Source organism: Corapipo altera, unplaced genomic scaffold (genome assembly GCF_003945725.1).
Source record: "Corapipo altera isolate COAL_440 unplaced genomic scaffold, ASM394572v1 46, whole genome shotgun sequence".
Lineage (NCBI taxonomy): Eukaryota > Metazoa > Chordata > Aves > Passeriformes > Pipridae > Corapipo > Corapipo altera.
Window position 1 is genome coordinate 8,429,240 of NW_020884883.1, and position 17,632 is coordinate 8,446,871.

Below are 17,632 nucleotides of genomic sequence, written 5' to 3' on the forward strand. Positions count from 1 at the left end.
TGTTTGTTTTGTTTTTAAATACTATGTTAACAAATAAAAGGAGCAGTTGGTTGATGCTTTCACATTACTTTTTAGTCATTATTTCTAAACAGGCTGTTCTGGAACAACTCTGGCACTGTTTTCTACATTTCCTTGCATCCTGTATATCTTCCAGTGTCTTCTTATGGCTGAGCCTCTCATTCATGTTAGCACCTTACAGGTCCATGTTCCACTTCAGGCATCACAGATTTTGTAGATACTTTTATACCTGGTGTAAAATCCCATGCTATTCCTTGTGCAGTGGTAACTGCTAAGTCCTCCTCTTGTTCTTCTTTCGCAAGGCTACTGTCATAGCCTTGAACAACTTCTGACTGCTTTATAGCTCAGCATCTTCAGCAGATTGTGCCTTGGCCATTCTACAGTTTCTTATGCTCCATCTTATTTATGCACCATGTTTTTACGCTGTCCCAGATGACGTGTAAATGGAGTTGGGTGCTGCCACTACATGAAAGACACCATAACATATACATATGTTGAACTGAGATGTTGTATAGATACCCAAATGAACACTGCTGCTTTCAGTTGAATGAAATTAAATTCAGCAACTCCAACCACCAGTATGGAGTACAGAAACTTGCCAAATCTATTTGATCAAAACTGAAATCAACAGCTGTTTCTAAGTATTATTATAACTAAGAAAAATGGTGCCTGCAGACTTCACAAAGAGTAATAGCTTCCTTCCTGAGCAAGCACGTCAGTGAGATGTAATCTGGGAAGGTAATCAGTTTAGCAAGTAGACTGTGAAGAGTTTCAAATCTGTTGCAGTTCAATCCATGAAGCTGTTGTTTAAAAGTTGGGAACAGGTGAATGATAAAAGAGGTGATGTGCTGCCCTACCTGTCTGGAGCTAAGTGATAAAGGAGTATTTCAAGCACAAGTAGAGCAGACAAGACTATTAAAGGCAAGTTTTAAAGAGTTACATGGAAATACTGGCAAACCAGGAGGCTCTGCTGACTCAGTAGAGGCAGGAGGTAATTAGGAATGGTGTCCTGACTTGAAGTGACAGACAAGACACAGTTTGGATGCAAGTTTTTACTTTTTCAGGTATTTTAATTAGTTATTTTAGCACAGGGATTTAGAGCAGTGGTCCTATAAAGTGACTGTAACATGGAAATGAGAAGGCATAGTTTTAGCCATACAGAGCTAAACTGTGCTTGATAGAGGAAGAGGAAAGAGCAGACTGAATTGTTACTTGGTATATTTTAGAGATTTCATAAGTGGGTACAGTTTAGTACATCTAAGTCTGTGCCAGATACCTCAAACTTCTAGTGAGGTGTGTCTTGAACTGATGTTTACCTTAGTGGACTTGGAACGTACCAGTTTAAATCTCATCTTGTGTCTGGTGTTTGTGTTTTAAAATTAGCCATTATCTATTAGGTTTGACCTCACCTGAGTGAATTACTGAAGTTTGTAAGTATTTGGTAAGATTATTCATTGATCTTTTTCTAGACGAGTATTTGTATAGGTTAAAAATCTACAGAAGTATAATACACTGTTTTCAACACTGCTTGCTCAAGCGACTGTCTCATGCTTTTTACTGTAATATCTGTTAAAGTTTTGAATTAACTATTTAAAAGACACCTTGTTATACATAAAGGATTAATTTAATTCAGAAGTCGTTATTTGAAAGACTTATGCACTTAATTATAGGTATACCTTTCTTTTAAAACTACTGTAGTAGTAAAATCTGAGCTTCGTAAATTAAAAATACTGTGCTCTTTGTTACATTGTTACGAACGTAAGAAAGCTCCCTTAGATGTTAGGCTAAATTAAGGCTGTACTTTAATAAACTGGAATAAAGCTTGTAGTTAATCATCAAGAGCCATGTGCCTTCTGGACACATAGGTTAAGAGTCAGGTTTAAAATAAAGGGTGTGCCCCAAAAATGCTTAATGTTAGTTCTATCCAGTTTAATCAATCAACACTTACATTGGAGTAATGATGTTTAAGAAGCTATTGAGCCACGGGAGTGCCTTATGTTCAGTGAAGTGTAGTTGAGCTCTATTGGGACAGCTACTCTGGGTCCAGTTAATACAGCCCGAAGGAGGAGCCAAGCTGGTGGAACAGACAGCTGCCTGTGGATAGCTGAAGGGTGGGGTGTCTGCACAACACAGCACTTCCAACCACCTCTTCTATCCATTTTGAAATTAAAGCTCCTTTCTGTAATTATTTGCTGAAAGTGTCCAGGTAAAGCTCAGTTTTCTGCTGGCTACTTTTTTGTACTTACTCCTCTGGAAATGCTGAGTAAAGAGGGTCACCGTGTTTTGTTTCTCACTCTAAAACTTGAATGACAGACGGTTCTTAAGTATGTAGATAAAGGCAAGTGAAGTTTTTTAGACTAAACTTTTGAAACAGTATATATTGAGAAGACTTAATTATTAACTTAGTAGCAAATCAGTTATTCTAAGACTGTTATGTATCTTCTGAAGTGAATTTAGTTGTTTTGCTAATTTGAATGTTATATTTTAACACAGTTTTTTCCTGTCTTTAAGAGTACAAAAGTAAATCTGCTTTATGAAGTCTCCTAAATAATGCAACCTTTCTGTTGTTTCAGTGGAGAAATATGACAGATGTCTCATTTTCTTTTTAAAGTTATAGCCTTCAGCAGACCTTGTATTTTACCCTTTCTAGTCTTTCACTACCTCAGTATGTCTGTGTTCTCAATATCAACTTAGTCTCGGTCAAATACATTTTTCTTTTTAAATTTTTTACTGTTTTCCAGACGTGAAGGAGAGGTGTTTGACTTTCCCCTTGACTTCTTACACAGAGTGAAGGCCCTGAACCTGATTTAACCAGAGAATGAGAATCAGCAAAGTCCAATGCCTGCAACCAATGCTAGTCTAATTTATTGGCCATAGTGAGTTGCATGGGCTTCACTGCAATTACATCTTTCCTAATCCATCTTTAGCACAAACCCTGGAACACAAATAGTGTTTAGAAGATTTGAGAGAGTTTCGTGCAGTATTGCAGGCAAGGCAATGAATATCATAACTTCTTGGAAAGCTCACAAGTTCTTTCCTTGAATTACTTTTCTCCCTTTATGAACAAAAAAGACTTTAGCTTGATCTGATTAAAAAAATTATTTCAGGATATTTGTGGTAAATTGTCAAGAGAATGCTTTTGCAGGGTCAGGAGCAAAAGAACCAGCACCCACAGGGTCTTTGGAACAGATAAAGCCTGAAAATGTTAAAACCCTGAATAAGGTGTCTGCCCTTAGTTCATATGTTCTTTTCCCCATGTCAATTTTATTCTGCTTCACAGACAAAGAAAAGTCAGGATGACTGCGTAATGAGTCTCCTATTTTGATCCAAAATGAGATGGGCTTCCCAGCACATATTTCCTGGCTGAGCATGTTAGTGTGTGGATTGGTCAAAGCAGCGTCTCTCACTGCATGCAGGATGCTTTCTTTGCACCATCTCCTCCACAGTTACAGATTTTGTTGCTCCTCATGTGTGAATCTCCTTGGTTCCTGGACAGATTAGATGAGGGAGAGCATAAAGGGGATGCCAAGAGTGGAAATAGGCATATGTGAAAGACCTTTCACTGCTGTTTCTGCTAGGATGCTGCTGAAACAGTGAACAAGAGTAAGGATTAGCAGAACAGGAGATGGATGCTTGTGTCCTCACGTGAGCTTATTGCTGCCCTTGTACAACTGTTAATGGCAACATTTCCAGAGCCAGAACACACCCCCCCAGTCCTCAGCATCTGCACTCTGCCTCCAGCAGTACATCAGGTATTGTACCAGAGGAATGTGCTTGTATTTACTTCTAAGTCTCACATGGCTGCTCTCTATTCTAGAAGCATTCTGTGCCTGCTCATAGACCACGCTGTTGTCCCAGCAGTGGCTGCAGCTCTTGCCACTGCGTCATGGCAATGCCACTGAGTGTGTTCGGTGCCTGTGTTGTGATCTTAGAGCTTGATCTGGATGCTGGGATGCTTCTGTCATGCTGTGTTGGTATAAAATTGTAGCAAACCATTTTTATTTGCTGAACTGGGACCCGGGGCATTTGTAACTCCTGACTGGGCAGCTGGGTGGTTTCCGTGCTGCGGAGCAAAGCGGATCAGGGCAGGGCACAGTGTGCAGTGAAGGACCTGCACATGCTGCTCTCTCGGTACACCAGTGTCAGCCCATGTGGCAAGACCTATGGACACAGCAGTCAGTCCTGGAGAAAGCGCAGTGCTGAGTAAAGACAATAAATGCTCAGTGAGTCCGGATGACATGCTAAAGATTTTATCGTCAGTAAAACTTCAGTTTTCAGGCTGACTTTTTAAAATATATAGGCTGCTGCAAAATTGATTAATTTACATTGTGGTAATTTCAGAGTGTCCTCAGTCCGGCTGATGGAACTGCATCTCCTGTCCCTGAATAGTCTGTATGCTTGCAACAGTGTCTACATTATCTTTCATATTTCACACATTGTGCTTTCATTTATTTCTTCATCCTTCCCCCCACCCCCAGCTTTTCCATCTCTTTCCTACAAGGCATTTCCTGCTTCGTTTTCTGCTCACTTGTCTATTCCTTTCCACTATACCTGCTTTCACCTCAGTTTCTAGTGAGTTCAAGAAAACTCTGGGCTTTTCTTTTTCTTTTTAAGCCCTTTGATGCCTTCAGGTTTATTCTGCAGGGATCAGCAATCAGCTTTGGGCTCACTTTTCCAGCTCTACCCTTAGCGACCACAGGCCTGTTGCAGAGAAGGAAAGCCTTCCTGGCATGGTGTGTAATGGAGGGTATAGAAGCTTCGCTGCTCTTTACAGACTACTCTGAAGCCTGGCCCTTGTATCTTATGGGCTTAGATTAAGCAGAAAGTTTCTTGTTTTGACTCTCTGGCACATTTTGTGAAATCAAAAGTACTGCTACAAACCTGATGCAACTTGTTTGTTTATTACACAGGTGTGAATGACCAGTGCGCATAGATGGTAATTATCAGGTATGAGATTTTAAAACCATATTTGTTAAGTAAGTCATAACAGTAGCTAATTCTTGTCCAGAATAAATCCCAGTTTTTCTAGATGGCAGTGTCAAAAGACAGTCTAGGAAGAGGGGCAAGCGTGAACGAGACAGTGCTTGGCCAGATGGCTTCCAATGCCGTACAATTACAGTGAGGTTCCTTACGTGTTTGTAGTGGAATTCGTTTGAAAGGAAATGAATGCATGAAGAAGGGAAGGAGAATGCTGAAGGCAGGACAGAGGCAGAAGGAAAGGTAAAGGGAAGGACATGAAAGGCAGAGGGGAGCAGTGCGACTGAGGTGAAAAGGCTGAGCGAGGGAAGAAGTTGTAGGGAACACCAACCAGTGCAGAGCAAGGGGAGTCCTGCCAGAGTGCTGCCACACCAGGCTGGCATGGCTTTATGCCCCAGCCAAAGCTCTGCTAAATCCCTTTGTGCTTCTTGCCTGATTTTACTTGGTGATGATGCAACCCAGTTAGTGACATCACATAAATACACCTACCAGTGGTGTTGCAGAGTCTAGATTGTGACCGGCAGATTAGTCAGTGGTGTCACAATCCGGTGTTTATATCATTGTCTCCTGAATGTGGAAGTGATTGCTATGGTGATAACCAAGTTTTCATCAGTGTATCAGGCTGTTAAGAAAAGCCATCCCTTTTGCAAAGGCAAACAGCTTTCAGTTACTTGGAATAAAATCATAGTAGACTCAAATTAAGTAGGAATACCAAGCGTGGCACGTTACTAAGATTTTAGCAATTTGGGTGCAATGTAAACATGTGACTGAACTCCAGCACATACTGCATCTGGGTCACCTACGGCTACAGGGCAGTATTATATTTTATTGTTAATGAAAAGTTTGCACCTGTGCCAAAAAGCAGTGATTGTGTCTGCATATCCCAGAATTCTATGAACAGACGCAGGGAATGTGAGGACTGAATGACACCTGACAAAGTCAGCAGTCCTTCCCAGAGCTTGTGATTTGGAGCTGGTTTTGTAATTTGTTTTGGAAGCAAAGCGAGTTATACTTATTTGGAAAAATGTAACTTTCTGACATCTTCATCAGATGTTAGTATTTTTTTCATATGTGAGGGCAGGTAAGAAATTTTTTTTCTATGTAATCTTGAATTAGATTTTTTAAAACTGTTAAAAAATGTAGAATACCTTTTACTGGATGTCATAAAGAACAATTTACATCAGTTCATTTCACTTTGTAGAGCGAGATCCTACTTCAGTAATGAATGATATTTATCTTTGTCATCCTAGTGGCAATGTTTGCAGATCTAAACAAAGCATTTTGTTTCTAGAATACTAGTTGTAATCCAGTCAGAGGATATTAAGCAACTTCCAGGATTAGACCCTTAGTTAAAGTTTGTTCTCTTCAGTTTCATATTTCCTTCGGTTGACTGCTTGAATTGTCCTTCTATAGTTTTGCATTGGGCATATCCTGTACAAATAGGGAAGAGATTTTGACCTAGAAGGAGAGACCTCTTATTAGTGAGCATACTTTTAAATTACAGTAGCTATCTGAAGCATCTTGACATCTGATAGATAGCATCGTTGCTGTATGGGTTTGATTCAACTTGTTACTTAAACAAGCAACCTCCCACCCTTATTTCTCAAGGAGAAGCTGAAGATCTTTCTGATTTAACTTCATGCATGCCACTTTGGATATATCTGGTGTCTTTGTGATGTTGCTGCTGGTGTTAAACTGGAGGATTTCGATGCATTTGCAGCAGTAACTGCATTGTAAACCTCCCTTTCTCCACAAAGCCGGGTTCATCTGTAAGGCACCAAACGACACACGAATCTACTGTCCTTTGGCAGCTGCTGTAGTGCTTGTGCAAATGCACAGAATCACGGAATCAATCAGGTTGGAAAAGACCTCTGAGGTCATTGAGTCCAACCTATGACCAATCACCACCATGTCAACTAGACCATAGCACCGTGTGCCTCGTCCAGTCTTTCCCTGAACACCTCCAGGAACAGTGACTCCACCACCTCCCTGGGCAGCCCCTTCCAATGTCTAATCAGTCTTTCTATGAAGAAATGGCCCCAAACGTTCAATCTGAATCTCCCCTCGCGCAGATTAAGATATACATTAAAGACAATTCATACAATTGTGTTTGGTTTAGATTTTCATAAAAGTGGCTATAGTACATGGAAAAAAATAGTTATATGGGACGGGAGAGAGAGAGAGAGAAGGGAAACACATTTTTAGCGCGAGAAAGAACCCAGAGTACTTCCCGCGTCCCCCAGTGTGAGCCCCAATGCAGGGGCAGGTCCCGGGGGGTGACGGCCCCTCTCGGGCGGCGCCAGGGAACCCCCGGTCACCCCGTTCCGAGGGGTCTCTCCCGCCGCCGGTCCCGCTCCCTCGGCGCTGTCCCTGCCCCGCACGCGCGCCGGCCCCGCCCCCCCGCGCCCAGCCGCCCAATGCGGGCGCGGCGGCCCCGCCCCTCGGCCCGCAGCAGCCAATGGGGGGCGCGGCGAGGCGCGCGGCCACCTGCGGCTGCGGGAGCACCTGAGCGGGCGAGAGCAGCCGACAAAAGCCGTGGGAGCGGCGGGTGCGCGGCGCTGCTCCTCCCGACCCGCCCGGCCAGTTCTGCCGCCCGCTGCCTCCGCCAGACATGACACAGGACTACGACAAGTGAGTGAGCCTGGCGGGGGAAGAACCACCGCGGCCGGTCCGACCGGTGCCGCCGCCCCGCCGGGGGGCTGCGGCGAGAGGGGCTCGCCGCCCGGGGCCGCGCCGGGGGAGCCGCTCTGCCGGGGTCCGCCCCCCTCCGTCCTCTCAGCGGGGGAGTGACCGGAGGCTGCGGCGGGGCGGTGCGAAATGGGGGGGGCGGGGGGGGGGCGCCGAGCCCGGAGGGGGGTCCTGCGGCGCCGTGGGGCCACCCCGGCGGCCACCCCGCCCCGCGGGGCGAGCGGCGAGGCCGGGCCGGCTTTGAAACCCGATCCCTGCAGCGAGGCGTGGGGCCGCCCCCCGCCCCGCGGGACCGCGCCTTAAATGCGGGCGGCAGCGGCGGCGGCCGCGCCGTCCGGAGCAGCGGGCGCGGAGCAGCGCCTGGAGCCCCCTGTGCTGGGGCCGAGGGACCGGGCCGAGCCCCTGCGCCGCTGCCCGGCGGCCGCAGCGGCCCCCATGGACTTCTACGAGGCGCATCCCTCCGGCAAGGTGGACTTCGGCAGGTAAGGGGAGCTCCCGGCGAGCTCGGCTGCGGCGACCCCGGAGTAGCCGAAAGTGGGTGCGGAAAGAGTTAAACTGAGCTCGAGGTGTGTGTGCTGTAACTCCGCGGTGTTGAATGCGAGACCTCGCCTTCAAGCGGATCCCGGGCGGTGTTTAAAGATTCCCGTCTGTTCCTGCACTTGTCACCGTGTCCGTCTGTAGACGGTGGCCGTGGACGCTTGAATGCCAGAAAATGGGGTAACTCTGAACTGATTTGATTTGAAGAACCGATTATAAAATTGCTATACTTTGAATGGTTTGTGACTCAGCGCACTCCTTTCCTAGGGAAAGCATAGGTTTTTACCAAAGTTTTTATTTCAATATGCTACCCTATAAAGAGGAGTCCGGTGCAGCAGCTCCCTAACTCGTCTCTGTGATTAGGATTTTTCATAGGTGTTCTTATTTCCAGTGACACTTAGTAGATAAGGCCGTAGCAATTTGGTTACGTGCACTTCGCTGTTCTGGCACGCAGGAGACAGTGAAAGAAATCTTCGGTGCTGCCTCAGCATTAAAGGTGTGCGCTGAGCAGGAGCAGTTACAGCCCTGCTCAGGCTGGGCAGCCCTGAGCGTCGCCAGGTAAATTGCAGGGTGAGGGAGAAGAAGGCAGGATCTTGGATCAGTGAAGTAAGTAGGAATAGTTCTGTGATCTGAACACAGAGTGTTGAGGGCTGGGGGATCCTCGCAGGCAAAGAGAGAGTATCTGCTTTTTGTAATACTTCTCTGCTCCCATTGCATTCACGTAGAAAATGAAATTCAGAAATTATTAAAACTGCAGTAGGAAACTTAATTCCAGCCTTTGCTGGACGCATCTACTACTTTGTGAGCAGATCCGCATGCCAGTTATCTTTTAAAACTTAGGAAAAATATGTTTGCCTTCTCTTATTAATATATTCTTGTTTTCGTGAAAGAAGCTGTGTTTCTCCTGAAGGATTAAGTTCCTGCCAAACCTTGCACTTCTCTTGATAATTCTGCAAATAATTTTTTCAGCATTGTTTGTAGCGGGGTGGGTTACCTGTAGGGCAATGTGCATTATATTTGTGTGTTTCAATGACAAAGAAATCACACAAAAATATGTAGGTTTTGCATTTGCTGTGTTTCTGATTAGTTGCTGTTTTAGTTCTCAGTATTTTTGGTTCTTCCTAGGTTCTCTCTGTGCATGTGTGTTGCTTTGCTGGAGGGAATCAGCTTAGTGCTGTGAATTCTAGCAAGGCTCTTACCCCTTCAGCTTCACAGGGATGGATAAAGTGAACTGCACCCAGATTACTTCCAGTTACTTTTTCTCTATGAGAGTGTAACTGGAGGATTTACCCATTTGCAATGGATATTGGAGGCTTCTTTTATCACATTGTATAAGAATAGGAGTTTGTATCATGTCCCTGAAGAAAATTCTGCTTTGTCCTCTGCTGCTCCCCTGACTTTGATAGAAAGATGTCCTCGATACCAGAGGTATCCGCATTCTGTTGCGTACACAAATATGTGTGAAGACCTAAAGAAAGGGCTTGGTGCAAGAGCTTGTCTCCTTTGTCATCGTTGTTTGCTTTTTGCCAACTATATAATACTGATTTATAGCCAGAAAGTGCTCTTACAAGTCCTGGAAACTCCCACTTGCTTTCAGTGTCTTCAGCTCAGCCAAGCTGTCCGATGGAAGCTCAGCAAGATGACTTGTGTAACTGATAAAGCATCGAACGCGTAATTTGCTTTGCAATCTTTTTGGTAGAAGGTGGTGATAAATGTAGGATACTGCTAAGCTGATTATAGTGATTAGGGTATTTCACAACTTTCTATTTCACAACTTTTTGTACTTGTAGTATATTTCAGTCCCTGAATGCATCTGGGTAAATAGATGCAAAGAATGCTTATCTACCGGGGAAAGCGTGTGATGGTGGTGGGGAACTGCTTTTTGTGGGGTTAGTTGTCTTAAAATAATTATTTATTTATTTTAAACTATTAGCAGTTCATTAAAGATGAAAAGTTTGGGATTATTTAAGAAAATAAAGAGGCTTCCCCTTCTCCCTCAACCAATCTACAGTAAATTAATATTACACTTGCACCGGAAAGAAAACTGTTTGAACTGGTTTAAAAGTCAGATTTAAACATTATCTTGAACTGACCTGGGAGAAGAAGCATATATTTTGCCAATAGAACAAAAAAAAAAAAACTAAGTTGGCTGGGCTGGCAAGACAGCATTTTCTGCACATGTCCTGCTTTTGCCTATGGGTAGAAGGTCCAAGTTATGTTGGAGCTTTTCTGTTCTCAACAATCTCAAACTGTTCAGAGTAAAAATAATTTCTTTTTTATATATTGCAATATAAAGGGAATAACTCAGATTTTTTTCTTTTTTTTTTTCCTTCACTTATCTGTTGAGGGTGTTTCAAACTGGTGTCATGGTTTATTTCAATGGTAACCAGGCAGTAAATCTTTTGGTTTCTTCTCAAAGAGGAACACTTCCATGTTGATTTCAAGTCCCCTTGACCAGTTTCCCTGCACAGTCTGTAACTAATAAGTAGCTTCTAGGTGGTGTTTTTAGCTATATTCTGGGAGCGAAGACACTTGAAAGCACTGGAGGAAAGAGATGTTTTGTTAATTCACATTTTCTAGTTCCATGTGGTAACTGAAACAGGTTGCAGCTTGGCAGTATCACATAGGAGGCTTGGTAAGTGGTAGGCTAGTGTGTGTGTGTGTAACTCTTTCTGGGTTGGATTCAGAGCATGAGCAGGTCAGGTGCAGTCTTAAACGGCTTTGCCTTTTTATATAGGCTGGTGTAATCCATCTGAGTTTGGTCAAATTAATCCTGATTTACACCAAGCATGAGTGAGATCAGAATTAGGTTTCTGGGCTTTTTGTGTTGACTAATCCTTGTAGTACACTGAATCAGAGTGTGAACCCTGTGAAACTGGGGCAGCTTATTTTGAAGAATTTACAGAATGTTTTTCATGTGTTCTAACAGGTGGCTTTTTTTATTTCTTCTTTTTTTTTTTTTTTTATGATTCAAGTAAAAGACCCGTGTTGGTTCTTCAGAATGATTCTCTCTACTCTCAGAGACGTCCTTACACCAATGAAGATGAGGCCTGGAAAACCTTTCTTGAAAATCCCCTTACAGCAGCTACCAAAGCTATGATGAGCATCAATGGGGATGAAGACAGCGCGGCTGCCCTGGGACTGCTGTATGATTACTACAAGGTAGATTGGCGTGGGTACGCTCTGGCAGCCAGAGGAGCTCTTGTTCCACTTGTAGGAAAGGTGTCATTTGCTAGAGGATTTTACAGAATCTATGAATAGATCATGAGGACTTTAAACAATGTGGTTTTCAAAGGGAAAAAATTTCACATCTCTCTTTGTGAAATGTGGTTTATTTTTAGCTCAGTAAAATAAGATCCCCTGGATCTTAATGTAAAGGTTTGGTAGCACTTTGCTGCTTTTCAGCTTCCACAGCACTTTCCTTGCCTCTTGACCCTGGGCTCTGCAGAAGGCAGTGAGTTATAGAAATAGTCATGAAGAATGACACTTTGGTATCATATCCCTGTCTGAATGTAAATATACATGGAGAATGAAACTTCTCTTCTTTTGCTCATGTGGTGGACCATTGGCTTTGGCTGGGGCTTTGTTGTGTTACCTTAGTCTCAGCTGATACTAAGCTATGACTTTGGGTGGTGTGTGAGGCAGAACTGTCCACCTGAAGGAGTTGCTATCTTCATCTCTCTAACCCTCAGTGAGCTTCAGCTGCTGTAATCTGTTAATCCTTTGGCAATTGTGGTTCTCTTCCCCAGTGTTCATGGTCTTCTTGGAGACATGTGCCTTCCTAGTTGCTCACAGCTGAATTAAGTGGTCAAACAGATTCTGGTCTGCATGGGGTGCATTTTGCTGAGCTTTCTTTCCTAAATACCAGAAGTATAAGCCAGAGTAGTTGTCTCTGGTCCAGGTCAGAAGAGACCAACAGGCATTTCCAGGCAGGGAGGGGTCCTGCTTGTGTTAAGACACCTGTGTTATGGTGTCCTGGCTTACTGGGTGGAGATGCCTGTTTTTTCTTTGCTGAGCGTGCAGGAGTCTGACTTGGCTCTCGTGCCTGGCATTTTGGCTAGTGCCTTTCAGCAGTAGTGAGTGGAGTTGCCAGCCTCGGTATGTTCTTCAAGCACAAGGAGAGGTTGCCTGGTGCAGGCAAAATCCTTTCCTGCCCTTTTTAAAAGTTGAACACATCTTATGTATCAAAATATTCTTGTAATGCTTAATATGGAGATTAACGCTCCACACACACACACGACAGAATGCCACAGACTCACTGATGTGGATGTTATTCAGCTAGTTTTGTGAGAAAACTGGCTTTCTGCTTTGTGCCTGTGCTTGCTGTGCTTTTGGGGGGGGGAAAAAAAAGAAGAAACAACAACATGCTTTCACTGGAACAATTTTAATCCACAAAATCAATTTTGATCTCTAAACCTGTAGATTACAAAAGGAACGTTGATGTTGATCCTTCATGCTCAGCAAAGCAGAAGAGATTTGCTGTACATAAATGCCTAATTCAGGGTTTCCTCTTATGTTTGGGTATCAGTGGGTGTACAGAAAAAAATCAGTGGAAGAACAGGTATGCTGCACACCTGGGTGAAGCAAAATAGTTAGAGGTTGAAAGATTTATTGTGGGCTGTTATGGAGTAATGTTGGAGAGATGATGTCTAGGCAGTTCTAGTACGCCCCCTCTGCAATGTTAAAGGCAGCTGATGAGATCACTTTTGTATTAAAAAAACCCCCAAATCAGCAAAACTAAACAACTTTCATTTCCTTCCATTTGACTACTGGGCTACCTTGATTGCTCAACTGTGGTTAATAAGGCCTTATAGGCAACAAATTTTGAGAAAAATCTATCATTTGGGAGCACTGGCCAAATGCAGCTTGAAAGACCCTTGTTTTACAGACTAGCTAGTGCTGGTCTCCCAGCAGTCTCTAGCTAGATATTCTCCAAATTTTGCTGGTTACCACAGAAAATCTGAGAATTCTGCTGTTATTGGAGATTCATGGTTACGTAGAAGAATGAGGACTTAGTTTTCACTTGGGGATGTTTAAAATAGTATGCTGTTCATGCAGGTATTCTATCAGCCTTTGAGTTAGCACTAAAGTGGTAATTCTCCATGCTGGACCCAAGCTGGCAAACAGAGGCAGGATCTGAACAGGCTTCAGCAAAGGAGAGTGGTGGGAGTTCACTTGTCCATACACCAGAAGGTGTTTGCTTTCCTTGTTCCGGAGGCGTGTTGAGGGTGGCAAAAGTCCTGGGCCCTACATGTGGGTTGGCAGGGGAGCCTGTGTGGACTTGCTGTGTGGCTGAGGGGACCTGAGCACCATGGGCTTGTGCCAGTGGTTGCAAGAGCTGTTTGGGTTGCTGAGGCACTGGCTGTGTGCTCCATGCAAGAAACTGAGCCACCACAGCTCCAAGAGTTCACGGTCTGTGTGCCTTGGCCTTGCAGGGCAGCCGGGAAAATGGGTGTTCTATGTGTGTGGATAAGGTTACTTGTGTGATCGGTGTTTGTGTTTTCAGGGCCAATCGTGTCCATGGCATAAAATATGAGGAGCAGTATTGAGCTGTCTTAAATCCAGAGCACTGGTTCTTACCTTTTGTTTATAAAATATTTAGTATAGCTTGGGCCAATGTGTTGTGTGTGGCCATGCACAAATATGAACTGTAACATCTCAATATGCTTATTGGACCTGGTCCTCCACAAATCCCCTGGTGTCCGAGAAGAAAGGAGAGCCTCAAGTGGTCTTAGCGGGATGGCCTAGAGAGCATGTGTTCCTGGGGAGGTGGCTATGGAGCACTGTCCTTTCACAGGCTTTGAGTTCATCCAGCAGACTGAACTCTGCCAACCTGCAGAGGAGTAAACCTGCACTGCCAGCACAAACCTTGGGAAATCTCCTGGTCCTGTTCACCCTGGTGCTGATGCTCCAGCCAAGGATGGATGGCTTTGTACACTGGTTTTCCCACCACCTGGTGCTGACAGGAGCCCAGGGCTGACACAGCTGACCAAGTCAGCTGCAAGGGGATCTGTAGGGCATCTCCTGGCATGGGCTTGGCATCCCCAAACCCTGCAAATATTGGTCAAGCGGTAATGTTAATAATGACTGGCCATCAGGGAGTAACACTTTCATAATTTGACCAAAAGGCTCTGTTTTAAGGAAGTATGTTTTTTTTTTAATGGGAGTAAGAATTGAATTATAATATGTCTTAAATTTCCCAGGTTCCAAGGGAGAGGAGATCTTCAACAGCTAAACCAGAGGTAGAACATCCTGAACAAGATCATAGCAAAAGGTATTATTTTTTGTTATTGCTTCTCTGCTTAACTCCCTTCCCTCCTAGACCACCAAAGCTGCTGAAAGAAAGTAACTTGCTGCACTATTGTGTTGTGCTGGAAGAGACAGATTGTTTGCTTTTACTCTGTGCCTCAGATTCCTGTGTTGTCCCAGGAACAGGATGGGGATTGGAGAACAGTGTGGAGAGTTGAGGCTCAAACTGCTTCTTGTTGCCATCCATCCGCTTTTTGTGTCCTAGTGTCACACAGTCAGCATAGCAAAAGCTGCTCTCTCTAACATTAGGCAGAGTCCGGTAGCACAGGCACCCCTTCCCCAGGCTGTGGAGGTCACTGGTGACCCTTTTATTTTTGCATGGGGTTACTTCAGTTACTCTCTGCAGATGTTGCTCTCAGGTACCAGCAGCATTGTTGTTTCGTGCATTGGGCTAGTAGGGAAGGACTTCAAAGTGCTTGTAGTTTAGTTTTGGCTTGGTATTCGTTGGACTTCCTTTGTATCCTCTGGAACTCCTTTCTTCCCCTTCCTGCCCTCCCTCTCAAGCAGAAAATGATATTAAGTGAATGTTACCAATGTGAGGTTCACTCAAACCAGGCTTCCACTTCTACCATCCTCTTTTTTTGGACAGATTAGAATGCTTTAAGGACCCGAGGTGAGGTTTTGTGATCTGACTGAGCTGATTGAATACCCTGTTGTTTAGAAGAGCAGTCTGGTTCCCACTGCTCCCCTTGTACCAGCTCTGGTCTTACACTGACCCATCACCAAAAAAAGGTGGCTTGTTCCAGCAGAACAAGCTGAACTGGTTCATCAGGGAGGCAGGGGAGCATCAGAATTGGTGCAAGGGAGCGGGCAGGACCACTTTGTGGGGAGGAGGGAGAAAGGGAGGGCAGGCTGAGTTAGTGGCTACTAGCTGTGAGGTCAGCTCAGCCACAGATCTCAGTGTTGTCCTGGCAGAAATGAGTGTGGTGGGGTGGAGAGCGGCAAGTTATGCAAACCACTCCCAGGAGTCTCCGTGTGGATTTTCCTGGGGGTTTGTGCATGAGAGAGGGGTGTAATTTCCCTATTAGTGCTTCTCGAGTGGTGCGCAGTCCTGGGGCAGAGAAGCAACAACGTTGCTCTCAGTCCTTCTCTGTCTGCCAGAGAGCAGTTCCATGGAGCCTTGTGTGCTGATGTGTGTGGGAAGGGCCTCGAAGCACTTAGTTTTGGACTGCTGTCTTCCAAGCAGTGAGGATCTGGGCTGTGAACCCTCACCTTTTGCTCCAGGGTAATTCATCTCCAAGGTGGGCTGGTTAGCAGTGGGTGAGGAGTTTTTGGTTTTTCATGTGTTTATCAGCTTTTCAGGTTAGGATTGAGCTGTTCTGCACAAGCAGGAGAGTTGGTGTCAGATGTCCTTGTCTAAAAGGCCGAGAAGTGTTTCTAGCTCTTGTTTAATGAGAAAATAAACTGTATAAGTTATGCATGATTTCTTTTTGCCCTTTTTAGGAACAGCATCCCAAATGTGACAGAACAGTCGCTCATTTCTGCTGGAGAAAACAGAGTCCAGGTTCTGAAAAATGTGCCTTTCAATATTGTCCTTCCACACACGCCCCAGATGGGCATGGACAAGCGAGGCCACCTCACAACCCCTGACACGACAGTCACCGTTTCGATTGCCACGATGCCCACCCATTCCATCAAAACGGAGACACAGCCCCATGGCTTTGCCGTGGGGATCCCACCGAGTGTCTACCACCCTGAGCCCCCTGAGCGAGTGGTGGTCTTCGACAGGAACCTCAATCCTGACCAGTTCAGTTCCAACACCCAGCCCCAAAACTCCCAGAGGCGAACGCCAGACTCCACCTTCTCGGAGACTTTCAAGGAGGGCGTGCAAGAGGTACCAAGAGAGGCAGTTGCCCTGTGTATGTCTGTGTGTGTGTGCCTGCACGTGTCTTGATCTGGATGGAGAGATCCAGTTCCACCTTTAACTGTTCTTGTTACATGAATCAGTAATCTGTCCAGTGGTTTAGGAATAGAAGACTTTCTCAGAAAGGTGCATAAGTATAACTTAAAATAAAATCTTCACAACGTGAAATTATTATCAAAAGCAAATGACTAATCTTACCAGTGACAGAGGCTTTGGCTTGCATACTGTGGAAATGGTTATCTTGATCCACAGCACTGAGCCAGGTTTTGCAAGAGTTTAGCACTCCATGGTGCCTTTGCAGGTACCAAACTGAAGTGACTATGTAAGCTTCCTTACTGCCAGTTTCTAGGTGTGGTGTGTATCAGTGGAAAACAGTTGGATTATGTAGGGGCCTTGAATGAGAGTTAAACCTGGCTGAAAATCTGTGGGGTTTGTTTTATGGTACCAACTGAAAACAACGTTACTGCGTTTGATTTTTAAGCCAAACCTTAAAGAACTATGTAGCTATGCCCTTTCTTTGAGATTTGGGAAAGCTTTAAAATGTTGCCCTAAGCTGACTCAGAAGGCTTGTCAGATGTTGTTCTTAGTTGACACCCAGAAGTTTTGGATTAAAACACTGCTCAAGTGTCCTGTGTGTGCAGACCAAAAATCAGTTGTTATCTGATGATCAATTTGCTTGCCAGAAGTTCTGTGGTAATGAGTATCGGTTTAATCTTGACTTTTCTTGTTGCTGTTGTTTTAATTGTTGTGTTTTGTTTTGTGTCTACCCCAGGTTTTCTTTCCTACTGAACTGAATCTGCGAATGGCCAACATGAATTCAGAAGATTATGTTTTTGACAGCATTTCTGGGTAATGCTTTAAGGCCCCCATTTGCCCGTATCCTCCCATTCTCTTACAGTTGTCCACAAGCAAACAGTACAGCTCATGCCATTCTGTACCAAGTCTGTCAGATACTGGAGGTGCTGTGGATCTCAAAACCACAACAGTGTCTGCTCATTTGAATTTCACAGCTGAAAATCCTACCTTTGTCTTTAAAGAAAACTACTTTCAGGAAAACTGCTTGCAGGGTTGGAAATACACCCAGCTTCGGTCACTGCCCTTGCACCAGCGCCCTGTCCCCTGGGAAGGTGCAGTGCTATCTGTCAACTTTTTGGTGGTCTGGGAGTTTGCTTCCAGCTGTGTCCCTCTCCCTGGTCAGCTTGTCTTATTCTCTCTCTGCTGGAATTCTACAGCAGAGAT

The 17,632-nt window shown here is 44.7% G+C and overlaps 1 protein-coding gene across 1 annotated transcript in view; it reads left to right on the top strand.

Moving 5' to 3' along the window:
- Positions 1 to 7,517: 7,517 nt before the first annotated feature.
- GRHL1 (grainyhead like transcription factor 1) overlaps positions 7,518 to 17,632 on the top strand; it is a 39,151-nt gene continuing 29,036 nt past the window's right edge. The window contains exons 1-5 of the mRNA XM_027641184.1: positions 7,518 to 7,626; positions 11,196 to 11,382; positions 14,424 to 14,494; positions 15,973 to 16,363; positions 17,166 to 17,242. Coding sequence (XP_027496985.1) covers positions 7,607 to 7,626; positions 11,196 to 11,382; positions 14,424 to 14,494; positions 15,973 to 16,363; positions 17,166 to 17,242 — 746 coding nt within the window. The 5' untranslated portion in view covers positions 7,518 to 7,606. The remainder of the gene's footprint in view (positions 7,627 to 11,195; positions 11,383 to 14,423; positions 14,495 to 15,972; positions 16,364 to 17,165; positions 17,243 to 17,632) is intronic.